Here is a 20548-nt window from a genome sequence, read left to right as displayed (position 1 = left end):
GAATTAAATATTCATCTAGAGAGGGTTCTCTGACCGCGCAAAGATGTCCTTTATATTCAGAAAGTTATCTTTATGAGCACTACCATCTCACCTCGCAATCCATCAAAAAACCATCCACGACTTATCCATCCTCACATTTGCTGCATTACACACTTCTTTAAAAGATATTTAAAAGACGCTGATATCAGTTAAAAAGCACTGATGTGTGTAATAACAGCATCATAGAAAACAACTGTACAGTCAAATTTATTTATTATTTAAAACATCATTAAATGAGGAGGTACCCATGGGATGCACAGCTCTTATCTGGTTGAAAAAGGCACTTTGTCATGTGCTACTAGGTGATTGTGCCTTAATAGGAAACTTTGATCCTCTACCATTTGAACAATAAACAATGTTTTCCCCTGTAATGTTATTGTGGTTAATATAGGCTAAGGCAAGCCAATTTTAAAATTTATAAGTGTGACTAAATATTTTTTTTGGATATCTGAAATACATTTGTTGCTTTTCAAAATGAATATTTCAGACATCGAAAATGACATTGTTCATACAGGTATCTATTACAAATGACATCTCTTTCCCCATTAATGTGTATAGGGCTTTTACTTTCAGATGTCTAAAATAACTTTCTTCATATCTAAAATAAACATTCTGGATATGTAAAAATAATCTTAGATCTACAATTTACTTTTATTACTAGCCATAGTTTTTATTATTCTATTTAAAGTTAGTCCAATACATTTGTAATGATCTATATTGGCATTTTGTATAGCATATTCAATTTTAGATATCTGAAATTTCAATTTTACTTGTTATATTTTCAGTTGTGCGTAAATGTTATAACATTTCTACTGGTAGAAATATATTTTTGATTTCAAGAATTGTCGGACATGAACCTTCTTAAGTCAGCTTTAAGTTGATGACAGCTTTCAGCTGTGTTGATTATATATAGATAAATGTCAGTGCAATGTATAAAATGCACTTCATCTGATTTAAACCATCTGTGAGAAACATACAGTAGTCAGATGAAAAATATGACAAATGTCCCTGGTCTGCCTAACAGGAGGGTTAAATAAATAAATGCATTCAAACAGAAGAAAACTCTGACACATTTTTTTAATTAAAAACATTTCTTTTATTTTCGTCCCACTTGCAGTACAGCACAATGTTGTCATTTCCTCCATTGTTTGACTTTTGTGGCTAAAGCAGAATGTTGGCAGCATCCCACCACATCTGTGAATCTGTGACTTTCATATGAATTTGTCATGTTTGTCTGCCAGTATGTTGCGCTGACAAAAAAGCACAGAACAAGAACCGGTTCTTCAGTCTTTACAGGAATAGTAATAGAAGACCTTAAACATTGTTCAGAGGTATATGAGCAGGAACTGCAGGTGTGCTTCTGATGCAGGCTGAAGCTGGGCATGCCAGGTCAGAATTCTGGTAAATGCTTTACATCATCCTCAATAAACTAAGTTTTTAATTTGGCTTTTATCATATTTCCATTTACTCTTTTCATCAAACACCATGTAATTTTCATAATGGCAATTTCAACAGTAAAGGACAACCATAAGGAACTAAAAACTGTCAACTTTCTAAACTTGAATTTACAAAACTGCATCCATAAATGTTTCGAAGCAACATTTTGAGCCTGTTCTCGAACCCTATCTGGAATCAAACAATTTGCATTTGACACAGTCATCAATCTAAAGAGTTATGAAAGCAGGGGTAATCATATACAATAACTAAGAAACCATCATTCCCTGGGCTTCTCATTTGATACGACATAAAAGGTGTGTAAAGAGTTCCTTCACTTCAGGAAAAAAGGATGTCTTAGGAATGTACAGAAGGAAATTTAAAGCTGATATGGGAAAGTTTGAAGAAGTACCGCAGATGTCAAACCTCATAAGTGGCAGTTAAGGTCCAAAATGGCCTATATCCTGTTGGCTTTAAGGCATATTTTGAGGAGATGTTCTTATTCTGCCATTCAGAGTTTAACATGTGTATCGATTATTAAATGTCTGTGGATTAGGAGATGGTGTGTCACTATACTTTTGCAACCGATAACTGATAAAGTTTTCATAGCCCCACAATGAGCTTCTTATTTTGAGGTTTTGGAATTTGTTTGAAATATTTAGATATAAAGGCCCTAATGCTGCTTTCAGGTACTTGGGTAGGTCTAAAAAACTTATCTAGATTAAGAATGAAAGAGGAAACAAGGAATATGGTGACACTATGGTCAAAAATAAGTTAACAGTGCCAATAGGAAATGCAAACAGCACAACAATTCACAACAATGTGGAATTAAATAGTTAAGCATTTTAAAGTCAGGCTATCTGCTAAGTTGTTCATAATGACGTGAGATAAAAGCGCTGCCATCTTCATCTCAGTCAATGCAAAAAAATCACTAAGTCAGTGTACATGTAGAACTGAAAATTTGTATACTGAGAAAATGATAAATATTTTAGTCGCTAATTTCAGAAAGTGTATTATAGTGATTTATTACACAAAGTGAAATATCGCAAGTCCTTATTTTTTGTAATCCTGATGATTGATATATACAGAAAGATCATGAAAACACCAGTTTTTGTGTCTCAAAAATGTAAGGATTTAAACAAAAGTACAAAATTGGACACTTATTGTATCAAACCGCAATAAGCTACTTACTGTATCTCAATAAACCCTCAGAGGTCTCCTAATCCTCATAATGATCGGGGTAAGTAGGCCTTATAGCCATGACGAACATTGATTACTGGACATATGGCCAGAAGACAATCTTTCAAGAGAAGTTTAAGCCACAGAATCTAATTTCTTTTTTTTTTTAAGGAATCCTTTCAAATAAACTGCTGAAAAGTTCAAAGAAGATAAAAAGCTGCAAAAGTTAAAGAGCATCGAGACCTTAAAATCTGCTCTAAACTGACAAGGCAACCAGTGAAGAGATGTTAGAACTGGAGTAATGTGACAATATTTGCCTATTTTACTTAAAATGCAAGCTGTGATACTCTGAGCCATTGGTAGACCTCTATAACCTTTACTCCATTACCCCCAATAAATAATCAATGCTTGAGGACACAAAAGTGTGGATAAGAACATGTATGTTTTCAAATAATAAAACCTTCCTGATTCATGCAATGTTTTCCTAGATAATAAGAGGAAGTTGTTACATCTTTCCCACAAGGCTAGAAGAAGATAATTTAATAACCTGCTCATTAAGCTTCATGGAGATCTATTATTTAATTTATTTATTGCTCTGGTAGGAAAAAGTGTAACAGGAAAAGTAATAACCACAGCCTTAATGTTTTTGCCAAGAAAATATTGGCTGAGAGAAAAAGATACGAACTATTGCTGAGTGGTCCAAATGTCCTCTTTGATGAAAGTAAAGTTTGAATTTAATTTGGAAATGAAATGAAAGTTCCAGTGTCTGGAGGAAGAGACACAGGAAACGTGTGGAGTTTCCATAGGTAGTTATAATTCCAGGTGCTGGTGTTGGTCCACTGTGTTTTCTGAGTCATCTATCAGGACATTTTAGATCAGACTTCTTTCACCTGTTGCACTTTTTAAAGATATTCATTTAATTTTTCAGCAGGACTAAGCACCTGTCTACACTGCAAAAAGGTATACTGCTGATTCAATGACCATGTTACTGAGGTTGACTGGCAAGCAGAATCGCACTGACCTGAGAGCAATGAAGAGGCTATGGATCACCGAGAGGAAAATGTAAGACACTAGACCTAACAACAGGGATAACCTAAATGCCACTATCAAGCAGTGTCAAGGCCTTCATGCCATGCCACACTGATAAGTGTGTTATTGTATTTTTTTTTAGCATTGTAACTAAAATTCAATGGTTTCCAAACCCAGAAATACAGTGACAAATATAAAAAAAAAGAAAGGAAAACAACTTCCAGTACAGTGTAAAAAGGTAAGAAAATAACAATGCTGCAGTTTAGGATTCATTAAAGAAACTGCAGTAATTTGGTATGGTGATTTGTTATCAAGTAAAGGGCCAGAAAAGTTAACTATGAAGAAAAGTTCAAACAGTAACAAAGGAGTAAAACAGGCATAATATTTTACTCTACAATGAATGATAATTAAGGCGGCAGAGAAATGTAAGAAGTAAGGAATAGATATAAATGAATTGCACATATCAGAGGCAGGTGGTTAAATCAGAATGATTATATTATACTGCACTTACAAGTAGGGGTACATATACATGTGTGGTGGTTTCTTATGTGTTTGTGTGGTAGACAGATGTGTGTGTGTGTGTGTAGTAACCCATTTAGAACAAAACCAAAGTTAGGCAAAAAAGTATTTGATGTGTCTATTCTTTCCTTAGATTTTATGCAAATCTTCTGTAACATTGCACTTAGAATTTCCATTAATCATAAATCAGGGTTACAATATCAAAAGAAATAAAGCTTTGAAGTGTTCCTTACTAATGCTGAAAAAAACTACTCTATACTGTATATAGGTATATATATATATATACCGTATATATATATATATATATATAGATCTGTGTCTCTGTATAAAGAGATATGGACAGATCTATATACACATAATTTATATATATAAATATATATGTATGTTTTTGTATGTAGATCTATCTATATCTGTATATATAGATATATAAGAATGGAATATTAATGTAATCTAAGCTTTTTCACAGCCCCATTTTGCCAAAGCTGTAATTATATACATCAGATTTAGCTTTTCCTCTTTCATATATTGTATCAGCCATAGCAGTCTGTCTGTCTGCCATCTATAAAGGGATATTACCCCTAAATATATATATATTTTTTTTCACAGATAGACACCATATATGTGTATATAATTTGGTTGGGGCGCCTTGCATGGTAAATGTAGTGAAACGACAGCTTAGTTCCAAAAATGACATTGTGTTACTAGCCACATCATGTCTCAGAGAAATGTCTTTACTCTTCACTCGGGTATAGTCTAAAACTGAGGATCAAGAATGAGAAACCTGTGGTTAAAACCTGCTGTATTCATAAAATATTTAATTAGTTCCCAATCTGACACACAACATCACTGCTACAGTGATATGGTCTTAAGACAGTCGTGCACCTCTCCTTTTTTCACTATACGTTAAGCTCTTTGCATTAGCTATTGAAGATAGCTAATGTAGGCGGATGGTTAATCTTATGTGAGCGCAGCAATATACTGCGCTCAAATATTGTAACAAACACAGTTACATACTGGTCTCTGCTTTCACGGGGGGCGAGGGAGCTAGGCAGTAGGTCTTAGACAAGGAGAGACACAGACAAAAAGACAGTTTCATTAAGATAATACCATGAATTTAGTAGACAAACTTATATAACAGATGATAGTTTTTAAATATACTATTATATACATATAAATCGGCTTTTTTTTCTATAGGAAATAAATATACCCACATACCATTTTTTAGAACATACCAGCTTTACAATTGCAGACACACACCAGCACAATGGAAAGACATAAGGGAAAAAGGGAAAGATTAATGGCCTATTATTTTTTTAAGCAAACACTCAAAAGTTACGTTCACACTGCTACTAGCTTTTGTGCAACTGAGCTCATGTATTATTTCCTATCTATAGTCCTCTTGCTGACTGACATTAAAGTTTTTTAGCGACAGTCTTCACACACGTAAATCAATGGCTTTCTTTAAAGTTTGCACACAAATTTGAGTAGTTCTGTTTGTGAATGTATAGAGGCATGTCCTTCCATGTTTCATATTTTTTATCAAAAGTTGTTGATTGTAATATGCAAAGCAATGGTGGTCTTTGTAGGAATAAATCACTTATTCCATCTGGTTTAGTATGCCATCATTTAAGACATGTCCTATGTTGTTATTTAAACAGATGCAAGATTTAAAATTTTTCACATTTTCCATGATGGTAGCAACTCGCACCATCTTTTTTTATTTACATATTTATGAAATATATATCTTTTTAATCTGTGAAAATAAGAGTAAATCTATATGATAAAATCCATTTTAAAAAGCTAGTTTCTTTGTTTTATTTAGTAAAATTAAATGTATGGCTCAGATGCAGTTCCAGGCAATCAACATGAGCTGACCAAAGTGTTAGGGAAAAATGGCTCAGGAAATTTCAACAATCAATAAAACCTCTATCAGCATTTACCTGTTTATAAAAAAGGACCTAATTTGAAGTACAATTGACATGAGACATGTAAAATTAAGTGAGTGCTTAAGATCCGAAAGTAATTGCTGGTATAAGCCATGCCATCATTTAAAAAGCTAGATCTTATAATCAAACAATTACAAGATGGAAAATGCTTTTTAATATTTTTTTAACAAAATATCACAACAGGTGCCTCTGTTCCTTCCATGTACTCATACTCAGAGTCCAACTTTTATCACATCATAACCATCTTCCCTGTGACATCAGAACGGCTCTGGCACTAATTGTATACCTAAGTAAAAATAAATAACTTTCTGATCACACATTAACATACCTTTGTTCTCATACTTGACAGAAGTAATTACCATGAGGCTAATAATACCAGCAATCTTTAAACAAAAACTAAACTGCTTAAATACACATGGCCTGGTGAAAGCAAGCAAAAATGATTGAATATGTTGTTGTTTTTTTGTTCTCTAGCCTTGGCACTAACTTGAAGACTAGAAATGAAAGCAACCAAACAAAAATTTAGTTTTGATCAAGGGTAGAAGTAAATCTTTAGAACTCCATCCTACAAGATCACATATTGTTATTCACCAGGCTTTGTCATCAATAACCCAAATCAACTTTATATATATATATAGATATTTTTTATCATCCATGTAGACCTTCTGAAGTGCTACAAGTTCCACTTTCAAGTGTCTTACAGTAAATGGTGCAGCACACATGTCAGTGGCTGACTTTACATTCAGGCAATAAAACAGGCAGGAAGAAAAACTGCCCCCAGTTTTGTGGTTAGGTAGTTGTGAAAACATTTTAGGTGTACCCAGGTTTGAGTAGTATGGCACAGTGATTACATTGTATTAGACTTAATACATGTCTTGACATCTAAAACACCATCAATAGCAACAACAACCATGACACATAAGTAAAGAAATGATATTTAAGTATAAAGCTTTAACAAGAACAAAGATGGTAAAATGTATTGCTCAAGAAGATTAGATAATTTGACTTGTTGATGTGCATGTATTCTTACAAGTATTTGAGTATTTGCTTTTGCATGTATGTGTGTGTTAGCATGAGCACATATTGGAGGTGATGTAATAATCTGCAAGATAAAATGAAACACAGCGGCCAACAGTATACATGTTGATGTTGAGCTCTACTTAAGTTTGGCACTCAGCTTTTCATTAAGCCAGAAGAATATCAGTCACAGCTGACTTACCCTGTTGTCAAGAATACAAACACAGAAAAGCACAGACACACAGAATAATTACATCAAAGAGAAGCAGTAAGAGGGGAGGACAAGGGAGGAGCTGGGGAGAGAGTGGAAACAAGACTGGTATGTAAAGGTCACAGAAAGTTGGCAGAAGAAAAACTAAAACAAATCTAAAAAGCAGCAGAGTAAGAAAGTGGAGGAAAGGGAAGCAAACAAAAATAAAAGGTGTGGTATCACCCCCCCGTCCCTCTGAACAAGAAGGCATTAATCAAGCAACAAAGATGCTTCAGGTTGCTTTCACAGTTCTGCGGGAGTGTAAACAGTTTGCTTGGGATAAAGAAAAATCAAGGTAAGCATTTTGTTTAATAGGAAAACATAAGAACAGTGTTTTGTGTTAAAGGCTTCTGAGAGCAGTGGGTGCAGTACTATAAAGTTCCTGAGCCCTCAGAAAGTATTGAGATTTCGCTGAAAGCACTGACTATTTTCCTGTTTCACCTTTCAATATGCTTTACTTATAACAGCAAATATGCCTTCTTTATTAGCACTTCTTTTCATATCAGAATTGATCTCACCATTTTGCACTGTTCAGCGAGTCATTGCTGCTTTCTGTCACAGAATGAGAAAATTTTATCGAGGCAACGGTAAAAATAAAATGGTCCTGTGTTCTTGTGACCTACTTCACCAAGTCTGTTAAGCTTTCTGGTTTGTTTGTTCATTTGTGCAGAACATTAAGGAACAGGCTCAGAAGTGTACTGACTTAGCTATGCCACCATGTTTGCATTGTCTGTCCTTTACATCGACCTAGCAGGACATTCTTAGAACTTTTGTTATCTGGCTTAAATCAAACTTCACTCTCCACACTGGAGAACTGAGCTGAGCCCCTTCGTGAGCAAAGGCTCTTGGCTTTTAGGGGTAAATGAGGAGATTGAGGAAACCTCTGGGGCTGGGGTACGGAGCGCAGTCTCTGGTACTGCAGTTTGGCACTTGCAGAAGCCATCGAGGAGGCCTGAATAGCCCCTGGTGCAGATGAGACCACTGAGGGAGAGGATACAGATGAGGAAGAGGTAGGGAGAGGAGCATGGATGGAGTGAGAGGAGGACGAAGGAGCCGGAAGGGCTGGGAGTGGTGCTGGCAAGTTCGATACAAGAGAAAGAGGTGGGGATGGTTGTCTTCCTCGATCTCGATCCTTGTCTGTTCTTTGTGTCCGTTGCTGGATGCTTATGTTTGACTGGCTTCCAGATTTAGAAAGATTGTGTGACCGATCTGGTTTGGATGATGATGAGGAGTCATGTTTTGGCTTCAAGGGACCACCAAAACTCTGACAATGATGGTACAGCTCTTCCTGGCTTCGTGAAGTCAAACGAGCCCATTTTGAGGAGTGTGGATGATGTCGAGGTGAATGACAGGAGGAGCAAGCCGTGTTCCCCCTTCCTTTGTCCTTGGTCTTGCGCTTACTCTTCTTTTCATCCTGTATGTGAAGCTTGTCAACTGACCAGTATCGACGGGGAGGGGGTGCGGTGAGAGGAGGAGGTGGCCAATGGGAACCTGATCCCCAACTTCTCTCTTCTTTAACACCTGCACCAGAGCCCCACCCAGTCTCTGCAGTCCCCCATCTTTCTCCTCGCTCTTGGAAGAGATCATCTCTGCTGTTGACACTACCTGCTTTATCTCTAGAAGGATATGTGCTAAAAAACCACCCCCCTCCCCCTATCCCTCCCACTGCCCTTCCTTCATGATCCTCCCAGTACCTCTCAAACTTCCCAAATTCTCCTGAAGAACCGTCATCATCAGAATATATCCCGACTACCTTATCACGTTCCCGCTCCTCTTCAGAAACAGTCCTACCTCCTCTATGCCTTTTTCCACGGCCTATTTTCCTCCTATCTGACTCAGAATCTTCTTCATCATCTACTTCAGATTCCCACTCATGAAAAGACAATCCCTCCTTGGAATGCATCTCGCCTCTTTCATTTCTACCAAGGAGTGGTCTCCTTTCTCCTTCAATGCCTACAGCATCTCTGTCTGAGCCTTTGCTTTTCTTTCTTTTAGCAGAGGCAGGTAACAAGGGCAGAAATGCAGATGGGAGAGTATCAGAAGGATTTCCTCCTCGCCAGAACTTGACAGATGTAGAAGCCCTACCAGAGTTAGGGTGGTGCTTGCTATTTCTTCTTCTGTGATGTCTTTCTTTACCTCTATCCTCTTCTCCATCATCTCTTTCTTTTCCCTCTCTGTTCTTCCTTTCCTCTTCCCCTGGGATGTTCCATCCATAGCTTCTGATGGAGCTCTCACTCTTTTTCCGAAATGACTCTTGCCTCAAAGCTGGGTAATTAGGGAAATCTGGCGTTGCTGATTTCACTTCCTCTCGTTTTTCTGGGTCCCCACCCTCTTGCTCTGTCCTCTTACGCTCTCTCTTTCTTAACTTATCCTCTTTCTTCCTCTTCCTCTTTGCTTTACGACGCTTACGCTCCCTTTCTCTTTCCCTTTCCTCCAGTTTCTTCTTTTTTCTTCCTTTCTTTCTTTGTTTTCTCTCCCTTTCTCTCTCCTTGTGGTGTCTCTTCTCATCTTTACTTACTGCTCCTTCTCCTTTGTTCAATGTCCCTCCCCTTGCCCGGTCTCTGTCACCCCATGATGCCCACCACTCCTGCAACTGTGCCAACTGACTGCCAGTTCTCTCTCTTCCAAAATTTCTTTGTGGATGGGGTTTTCGCGGAGGGACTGGAGGAGGTGGTGGGCTGCATGGCAGTGAGCGAGATGACATTCTCCGGGAACGCATCTTTTTCCGTGACCCTAAAAGAAGGCTAGACTCCTCTGTAAGAAGATCTGAGTCATAATCATCATCCACCGTGAAATCTCGATCCCCTGCTCGATATCGGAAACTCAGTGAGGAGTTGTAGGAGCTTTCACTAGAGCAGGATGAAGGGGAATTTGATCGAGAAAGTGACCCAGTTGATGACGAAGATGATGACGATGATGAAGATGAAGACGAAGAAGATGAGGCACTGGAGCAAGTTGAGTAGAAACGGCATGGAGAAGAAGGTGTAGTAGGTGTATGTGTAGGGGAGGAGAGGGGTACTGGAAGTGGTGGAGGGGGTCTGTGACCCCTCCTTCCAACTCCATCACTTGCCCCATATCTTCCACCTCCTCGTCTCCCAAGAGGGAGTATATTCTCATAAAGTGGACCTCCTGAGCCTTTTCTCCTTGCCTGAGCAAGGCTTCCTCTGCGCCAGAAGGGTGGCCTCCGTGGAGAAGATGGAAGTGGTGGGGGTGGCTTAGAAATGAGGTGCCCTTGTCCTTGTTGAGGGCCTTTTGGAGGCAACCTTGGCATTCCTGGGGCTTTAAAGCCTCGAGAATTGGCTTTGGTAGACTGTTGAGGACCTGCCTGTTGGTCTAAGTTAGCCCCTAGCCCCTCTGGATCTATTGGGCCATAGTAGCGCTTATATTCATCTAGCCCTGTGTCGCCTCCTGCTCCAACAGGGATCACTCCCTGATGGCTCCAGTGTGTTCCAAGGTTCTGCTGATATTGCTGCTGTGCTTGGAGTTCAGTTATACCCCCTGCAATTCCTCCAACACCCACTCCTCCACTGCTGCCTCCACTCATGACTTTTTCTGGCTTTGGCCTGTTCCAGCGATCAACAACGGCCAATCTGCGGTCATGACGAGGCAGGAAGGTGGAGCAAGGCATAGGGCCTTCCAATAAAGGGCTGTTTGAGGGACCCAGAGCCATTGCTGAATGTCCTGTAGTGATTGGCGATCCAGGTAACATAGTCGTGTAGGTCTGCCCTTGTTGCTGTTGGTGGTGCTTCTGCTGCTGTTGCACCATTGCAATGGCTGTTGTGTTGTTTACTGTGGCTGTAACAAGGTGTTGTTGAGGGACACTAGGCATAGTAGTTACAGAATGGTATTGGGGCAAAGAGCTTTTACTTCCTCCTGGAGCTGTCTCATCCTCAAACTGGCAGCAGCTGTACATTCCCTGAGATGACATAACAGAGAGAGGATATTTAGATAAGCAGGCAGAAACATATGAAAACATAAGAAAAACAGAGATGGGAACACCCCCAGTCTTGATAAAAGAACTCTAGTCTATTTCCTCTTATCCATAAAATAAATAATGTGAAAGGGATTTTAAAAGCAATAGCTTAGGGATATATAGAAATTCTTGAAACAACCTCTACTAAACATATGCACAAATAATTTGTTAAAATTGACTAACTTCTTTATTCATTTTTGATAGATTAAATCATAAACAAAAGTTGTGCATCTTTTTAAAAAATGTTTCTTTTTTTGAAAAAAGGTTGATGTTTAATAACATGATGTTTCAAAATTGAGGTGAGTTTAAGACAACATCTCAAGAAAATAAATAAAATTTTTAAAATGTCTTCTAATGAGAAGAAATATTTACTTTAGTGTCTATTTTCTGTCTTTTTTTTCTTTCAACTTTAACACTGTTTTATTTTGAACATGTCTATTTGTTATACATTGTTTGGTTTTCAGTTCCTACACCCGTGCTCTCCAATTACTTTTTTTTTAACAGTAGACCTTGCATGGATTTTTGCTTGCCTTAATGCTTTTAAATAAATTATCAACCAAATGCCTTTGTTTCTGTTTAAACAATTAATCTACTAAAATATTTTTTTCTCCCTGCCCATCTCTCATAAATGTGCTTTTGCTCTGTTCAAATCTATGACACAGAACATAAAAAATGGCTAAAATCATACATTTCAAAAACCCAAATTAAAAAACTCAGTTGAAATGTGTGTCATAATTCTGTCCCTTCTGTGACACTCTGCTCTAATCCATTTTATTTACACCTTTGAGAAGAGGAATGGGGCTCAATTAACAGTCTGAGAGTAGTCATGTAAATCACAAAATTGCTATTATTCCTCATATGATCAGATGACTCATATGATATCCAGACCATAATAATGATAAAACACACACAGCCTCTTGTAAATCTCTGCTCTCCACCAGATATAGATCTAATGCAGGGACTATAATAATGGCTCTCCTGGACAAATGCATTGGCAGTCCCAGTGACAGAAGTGCTATCTCAGTCCCTAGAGCAATTGATGCTGCACACTGTGAAATTGGAACTTAAATAAGTCATTGACTGGGCTAAAAAAGGTACCAGAAACCAGCCACACAAGCAGAAAAGTAAAGACAATGTTTATCTTAGTAACTATTTGCCAGAGTTTTTGTCTTAATGCACCCCAATGTAGCTTTAGGTAAAGAACATGATGAAGCTGTCTACAATGAAGCTCTACTTGCAATATCTCTATATATCAGCTAGGTCAAAGGAAGAAATAGCTTTCACCCTATTAACCAAAATTGAGTGTTTAAACTACAAAGAATAACAAAATACTTTAGGTTTGCATGTTCCCCCTGTGCATGTGTTGATTCTCTTCAGGTTCTTTAGCTTCTGCTCACAGTACAAAAATAGGACTGTTAGGTTCATTGACTTCTTTAAATTCTCCTTAGGTGTGAGGGTGTGTGTGAATGGTTGTATGTCCTGTTTGTCTCTGTGTGGCCCTGCAATAGACTGCCGACCCGTCTAGGGTGTACCCTGCCCCTCGCCCATAGACTACTGGAGAGAAGCACCAGCGCCCCTCGCGACATGAAAGTCTCATTTTGACTTCTATGTCAGAGGTTAAAGTTCTTGTATTTTATGGACTAATAAGTGATTATTTTAAAGATGTTAAAAAGAGTAATTCTAAAAAAGTAATTCAATATAAATCACAGAGTGGTTAAATATAAAGGTTTACTAAGTGGTTTAAGTTTTAAAACAAGTCAATAAGAAAAAACAAAAAACAAAGCTGTTTTTAGTGTATATGTTAGGTCTACTTTCACCTTTATTTTTTCTCAAGCAGTTCAATCTAGGTTTACAGTAGTTCAAATTCACCACAGTACTAGTTCACAATAAACTAATTTCCAGGTGCCCTCACAGTTAAACATACCCCGGTCCCATTCACGTATCCAGTAACATGGACAGATTCAGGTTGAATTATTAACATGTCAAAGTTTAATTTTAGTTATGATTAAGAATATTGTTTGATGTGCCAACTGGTAAGAACTGATCTGTTTAGAAATGAAGAACTGATTGCAATGTGTCATTGACTTTAGCAACCTCCCTTCTAAACGGCATTGATATATCCTGAGGAAAAACCTTGACTGAAGCTTCGATCATATCCACATCCATCTGAGCTGCTTATCTTTGACCATTTTACCTATTGACATTTGACCTCATCCTCATTTGTCTTTCTACTTGCCAAATAAATCATTTGCTGAATTGTACACCGAGGGCCGGATCTATCAAAGGTTTGCGTGTATTAAAACGTGAGCTATTTCACTGCGCACGCTAAAAAATGTACAAACTGATCTATCAACAGCGTGCTAAAAGGATTTGGTCTTTAAAACGTGCTAAATAGCGCCTCTTATCCATTTAGTACTTTTTCTGCAATGAATATGCAATATGGGGCGTTTACACGCTAAAGTGCGTCTTGTGGGAGGAGAACATGTAAATATATTAATTTAGCACTCGCAAAGTGATTTATCAAACCTGAACGCAATTTTGCTAACGGTATCTGACTCTATATTTAACACGTTTCAAAAGAAGGTGCAAATGGTCTGTATGCGTAATTGCGCACACATGGCAGCGGTTATTGTCGCAAGAAGGAGACATGGAAATAAAGCAAGGAGACGCAGAGAACGCATTTTTTCACTCCGTGTGAATATTTTTGCAATGAACGAGGAAACGATCATCAAAACATATCGTTTATCCAGCATTGCCATTTTGGAGCTGTTGGGGGAACTCCGAATGGATTTGGAGCCAGCCACAAGGAGGACCCACGCAATACCAGATATCACAAAACTCCTTGCAACATTTCACTTTTTTGCATCTGGGTCATTCCAGCGTACGGTTGCAGCGAGAGCTGGGATCTCCCAATCTCGTTTTTTCAGAAGTGCTGTCCGACGGGGTCGGGGTTCTCCCCCTGCGCCTGTGGAGCAACGTACCAAATGCTGCGGGGATCTCATCCACAGTCACAGGCCAATACAAAACACCTGTTTTTTTTTTGTTTTTTTTACTGCAGCACATACCACCTTAGGGAATAAAGGTTGCCAATTTATATATATATATATATATATATATATATATATATATATATATATATATTTACTATATTTACTTATTTATTTTTTTTGTTGGGGGTCACTGTAAGATTTAAATTTCTTAATGCACTAGTTTGTACAGACTACAAACTACTTTGCCGCAAACCACAAAACGCGCAAAACCATCATTTAAATAGGGCGTCTCCAACAGTTTTGCACCTTCCACCAGTTACGCAATCGCTCTTGTTAAATCACCCGCAAACCATGGTTCAGCCCCTCGCGCAAAATTCCAGTTTGCGAGCGCAAATTACTGCACGCAAAATTGGATCTTGATAAATCCGGCCCCTAGAACCTACAAGATTTGGTTCTAATTTTGAAGTTCCCCCACATTTTAATGCAGCTTGACGTTTTTTTCTGCAAAATCACACCCTATATTTCTTCACTTTAAAATACCTTTTTTCTGTTTTCATTCTTGCATTTTTTTTTTCATTTCATACTTTTCCTTCTGTTTATTATTCCTTTTGCATGCCAACTACCTTCCCTTTCATACACTAAACACTACAATCTGCCGACACTCAGCCTACAGAAATGTTACACTCATAAAAAAGACAAACCAGTTGCACAACAGCAAAGTGATCATACTTACTCGGTGTCTTAAAACTCTTAAAAGGATGTCAAAAATAAATGTTTTAACCTATTTGGGGCTCTGTCCCTTTGTCGTGACTGAGAGACCGAAACAAGTACCAATAAGATGCTGGCACTCTTATATGTCTGTGGGTATTCTGTACCCTGACTGCATCTGAAAATCTGTACTTTTTCTGACTTTAATGAAATAATAAAAAAAAAAGAAAGAATCCCCAAATTATTAACCTTTAGGTTAATGAAAACATCTGCTGCTGCATCAGTGATGCATCAGTTTTGTTAATATAGCCTGGAAAGAATATAATGGTTGTTTCACTGATTAGATCTACTGCTTCAGACTAACAATGAGCCAGTTTATAACATCTGATACAGGAGTGTCTTTCTGTTATCTTATACTATCTTTTTACACTTCTTGACTGAGCAGCTGAGCCTTAGAATCTGTCTGAACCTCCTGGAGCAGGACACCTTCTAAACATTATTGCCTTTATCCGAATTATTGTTTATTATAGGAATGAATTGAAATTAGCAAAGAAGCACACATTTATTGAATTGAAGAAATTACAGACATTACAGAGATATATTTTTCTAGTTATTGTTAGTTGAAACCCCACACCTTGAGGTTGGTCTGTCTAGAACTAAAGCATAAATAAATTTAGATTTTTCAGTTTGTTACTGACAGGCCAAAATTTGCAGGTTTTGAGCTTATCACTGTTGAACAAAGAAAGGTACACAAAGTTTATGGTTTTGGAAAGATTTTAAAAGAACTTGATCTTGGATATTACAAAACCTAATAATGATTTGTGATAATCAATAATTAGAGTATCATTTTATTTTATTTAAAGGTTATAATAAAAAAAAAAAGAAAAACAACAACAAAAATAACAATTTTTTTTTAATAACAATAGTTTTTCTTACTCTGCTGAGAGCCAAGAGAAAGTCCATTCCCCCAGACCTCTTCACACAATGCCTTAGTTTCCAGTACACCAGATGCTCCCAGGCAAATACTAGGAGACTGAGGCCCATGGCTACCAGCAGCATGTAAAAGACCCCCGCCATGTTGTCAATATCCAGCTTACTACTCATCACCTGCAGGAACAGAATAAAGTAGCAGAAAGAAAACAAAATACAAAAAAAGGAAAAAACTATTCCTTAAAGTAAAAGTTAAATAAATTAAACATCTGACTGCCTTACTTATCAATATATAAATCCAAAAATGACTGAGCACACAGTAATTTTCTGTCTTAAATTTGGATAAGATATCATACCTCAATCTTATCATTGTGGCAAATTCCAGACAGCCAGAGGCGCTCCAACATATCAATCTCATCTGGAAGAAAGGGGAAAAGGGGGGGCAGAAAGAAAGTAAAACAGGTGAGACATTTAAGGAGAAAGGGTAAAGCGTGGAATATGCACATCAAAAAGACAACTAGGGAAATGAGTTCAGTCAGTGCAAAAGGAAAGGGGAACTTATGTAAAAAAATGCAAAGAAGGGGATTACCACCTCTTTGTCATGAGATCAAGGTGTTTTATCCCCCTGAGGCAGAATACTGAAGCATGAGAAGAAAAGTGGAAGAGAAATGAATGAGAAAGAAAAATGGAGTCTTAATGATGAGAAAGAAGGGAAGGGATGATGGAGTCAACCACGATGGAGAGAAATTAAAAAAGGAAACAAGTCTTTTCGAAATAGTCTTGCAAAAACTTTAAACAAAAAAGGTGAATACAGGCAATTAATAAAGCAAGAAAAAAAGTTTTTCTGATGCAAGCAAACCATAGAGTCATAAGAACAGACAAAAAGGTCTGAAAGGATAAATTCTAGAGGATATTTGCTTCACAGGTTATGAGATCGAGAGGAATTAGTGGCAGAGAGAAACCCTTTGAAGCCATTTGCGAAATGGTTGGGTGTCTGAGGCAGGTACACTGAGGGTAAAGTGATGTGACGGCACATGGGAGATGAAAGGAGGAAAATACACAAGCATTACATTTCCTGCTCAAGCTATCCCAAACACACACTCTGAACTCCCGTGTGATGGGACTCTCTGTGCTGGCCATTACTGCATTCATCAAAAAGCATGAGGTTGTGAGGAGAAGGATGCCTTTTCTTTTCACGTACAAGGCTTAAGATGTACATGACTGGGTTGCAGAGGACTTTTAAAATGAGCACCCTGGCTCAGCGTCTAAAAAAATGCACAGAAACTGTCACTCTACACATTTTCATGATGCCCCCAGTTAGAGGATCTGATTCCCAATTATAAATTGACCTTTGGATTAATTACTGAGGTCTGGAAACCCCTCCATAATGCTGTGCCGCATGGATTAGACTTCCACTAGTCAGCCACAATGAGGGAAACTTCAAATTTGCTCAAACAAAACATAAATCTTTCTCCAGTGCTAACTACTGTACAAAATCAGACATTGGTAAAAGGGCTTGCTTGAATTAAAATGTCCCAACAGACGCTGCTATAAATGTTCATTCAGAATCGGCTTACTCCAATAATCTAATACTCCATATTTAAATTGGAGCTCAGAAAGATTCTTTTTTCTTATGATACTTGCTCACTTTCTGCATTTAACTGTAATTCATTCCAGTCAAAGGGATGTGACACTTCAAAAGATGGAGGCAGCAGGAGTGCATGAATGCACATGTTTTGATTTGCACACAAGCATAAATTCCCAAATATTTAATATCATTCCAGTAATTCTCGACCAGGTTGACATTAGATGCGGTACAGAATCTTTAATCCTTTCAATGAAATTTTAGGAAACATCTCCCTTATCCAATCAGTGCAGAAAAGCATTAAATAAAGGCTATGCTGATGAAGGTTCTCAGTCATCCAGGTCATAGTCATTCCGTAAAAATTCAAAAAATATCCACTTGAAAACCAAGTCCAGTGGATATTTTTTGAATTTTTACGGAATTAAATAAAGGCTATTATCACCTGAAGGAGTTCTATGCATACAGCATCACCTTTTGTGACTCCAAAAGCCAGCAAACAAGACAAACACTATCCAATGCTCATCACAACAATAGGATTTTCTCAGAAAGAACATTTTTTTCGGCTGAGTTTCCTTCATGTGATTTCTGCTGCACCAACATAAAGAAATTACTGCTTAAACAATAATAGAATCATCATGTCTAAGAGTAACTCTTTGCCTTTTTTGTAAATAACAACAAAGCCTTCCACACTAAAAACGACTTAAATAATCTTAATTTGAAAATAAGGACAAGGGAAGCTCATTAGTTAAAGGTGAAAGAACTCATGGTAGCTTACTTTTTCAAAAAAAAAATCCCCTATATGTTTTCTTCCAAGAAGATTTGGCAAGTTTCAAACTCAAAATGAGTGTATATATATTTATTCATCAAAATTTCAGATTAAATTACCATTCCACTGTCATGGCAACTGCTAAACGTTTTTTCATTATGGCAGTTCAGTATGAATGCATAGTCCCTTGCTAAATCATATTGGATGCATAAACAACCCCGTCTAACAAATACTAAAACAAAAAATAAAACATGTTTTGTCAGCTCTGTGCACTGTTGTGTTTAATTAAATTTCTTTCATTTCTTATTTGGTCTGGATTTGCACTTTTTATGATGTGTGCCATTCTGGAAAGCAATCCTACATGGCATACAAATAAGCAAAAATGTACTCGTAGTTTAAATAAATATTGGTTGGGACAGAGAACACAGGGAAGTAATTCAAAGGTAGCACAAAGGCTACATTGTGATTGGCAGAACAAAATGATGTTTGGCACCGTCGAGTCATTTATCTGGGGGAGAAATTGCTTTGTCAAGACATCAGCAAACCTTTAAAAGATGAGATAATGATTGAACAACAAGTTTGAAAGGAAGGATGTTTTTTTATACGTCAAAGAATGAAGGATGCAGATTGTTTTTTGTTGGTTTTTTTTTTCCTCTCTTGTTTTTTTATGACAGTACACTCTGCATTTGGTGACACCCACAGTATAGAAGTCTGGAAAAACCTTGAAGCAGAATAACACGTTTTTTAGAATTATTTTGACTACATTTATGAAGAAAAAGAAATGTTCAAATTTGCTTAAGAAAGTCTCTTATGTCACGGGTTTCAGCAGCCCTCACTATTCACAAAACTATAATCTTTAATCAGTTTTTTTCATTTCAAATTAACTATATTGTTTTTATCAACTGTTGCGTAACTCTTTAGACTTAACAGAAAAGAAGATTTTTCTAAAAAATGAAAATGTGAAAATTGCTTGGCATTAAAGTGCATTAATTTTGTTGGTATTCACACATTCCGGTCACAAACAATATGAATATCTCAGTGTATGTGAACTAAATACTAAAAGTTTATTTAATATAGTTGTCATATATTGCAGCATGCAGGAAAAGTCAATAGGATGGGACTGGAACTGCTACTTCGAGGACCAAACCCTCTGTACATGAGTTGTGCATTTATCAACATTATTGCCCAAACCTCCATATATCAGCCGTAGCATTTAATTAGCAGAAAAAATTCAAATATGTATTTTGTTTGCAACAAAAAAACCTATGATTTTGTGTTACGTTTACCTGTAAACTTTATTATGTCTTCTTTGTTTTGCTACAGTTAAACCTGAAAGTTGCTACTGCTGGACAATAAAGGCTGTATCTATTCTATTTGTTTGCATAAGTCTACAGCCAGTGCAGCTAATGCATAATTAATTCAATGGGGGGAAATTAGATGTACGGCCTCACATAAATGTGGAACAGCTGTTAAATTATTTGCATTTTCAGTATGACATATCATTAGTGTAACAAGTTATATTAGCTTAAAGGTATAGTGGAGGATGCTCTTTTTCTAGGTGGATCAGCAAAATAGGTGGTCCTCCTAATTGTCAATCATTTTGGTGATATGTTTACGTGAGGCCGTCCTACATGCTCAACCCTATTTTCACTTACTGGTGAGACTGACATAGTGGAAAAATTGCAAATCTTCTTTTGGAAAGTAAGCTTCTATGAACGATGCAAACAGCAACTTTTAAACATAGCATGAAGAAGGAGAAATAGGCTTTTACATGTGTTTTAATAGGTGTACAAGCTATCCGCTCTGAGGAGTGGGTACAGGGTTGTGCATGTGCATTTTTATTTTTAAAGTGGAGAGGGCGGTTTCTTTCAAAAATATTGCGAAAATCCTCCACTATTCACCTTTAAAGCCACAGTGTGTAATTTTCAGCGACATCTAGCGGTCAGACTGCAGACCGCAGCAACATGAACCCCCCCCCCCCCCCCCCAGCGCTTCTCCCCCCCAACAGTACGGCGAGCGTTACGGGACAAAATGTCTTCCACGACATCCGCATCACCTACCTTCTCATATGATGAGGTTTGTTTACATAGATCATTTTAATATTGCCATCTATTGTTCAGTACCGTCTCAGTTCATCTCTCTCAACTTGCCGTAGTTACTTTCGAGCGTAATGGGCAATCTCG

At 37.4% G+C, this 20548-nt stretch overlaps 1 protein-coding gene across 1 annotated transcript in view; it reads right to left on the bottom strand.

Moving 5' to 3' along the window:
• Positions 1-5978: 5978 nt before the first annotated feature.
• grin2da (glutamate receptor, ionotropic, N-methyl D-aspartate 2D, a) overlaps positions 5979-20548 on the bottom strand; it is a 277394-nt gene continuing 262824 nt past the window's right edge. Inside the window, exons 17-19 of the mRNA XM_038302815.1 lie at positions 16371-16432; positions 16021-16191; positions 5979-11329 (exon numbers count right to left, since the gene is read on the bottom strand). Coding sequence (XP_038158743.1) covers positions 8201-11329; positions 16021-16191; positions 16371-16432 — 3362 coding nt within the window. The 3' untranslated portion in view covers positions 5979-8200. The remainder of the gene's footprint in view (positions 11330-16020; positions 16192-16370; positions 16433-20548) is intronic.

This window comes from Cyprinodon tularosa, unplaced genomic scaffold (genome assembly GCF_016077235.1).
Source record: "Cyprinodon tularosa strain WSP-4 unplaced genomic scaffold, ASM1607723v1 ctg5, whole genome shotgun sequence".
Classification (NCBI taxonomy): Eukaryota; Metazoa; Chordata; class Actinopteri; order Cyprinodontiformes; family Cyprinodontidae; genus Cyprinodon; species Cyprinodon tularosa.
The sequence above is the reverse complement of the archived record's forward strand: the minus strand, read 5'-3'. Positions and strand labels throughout refer to the sequence as shown.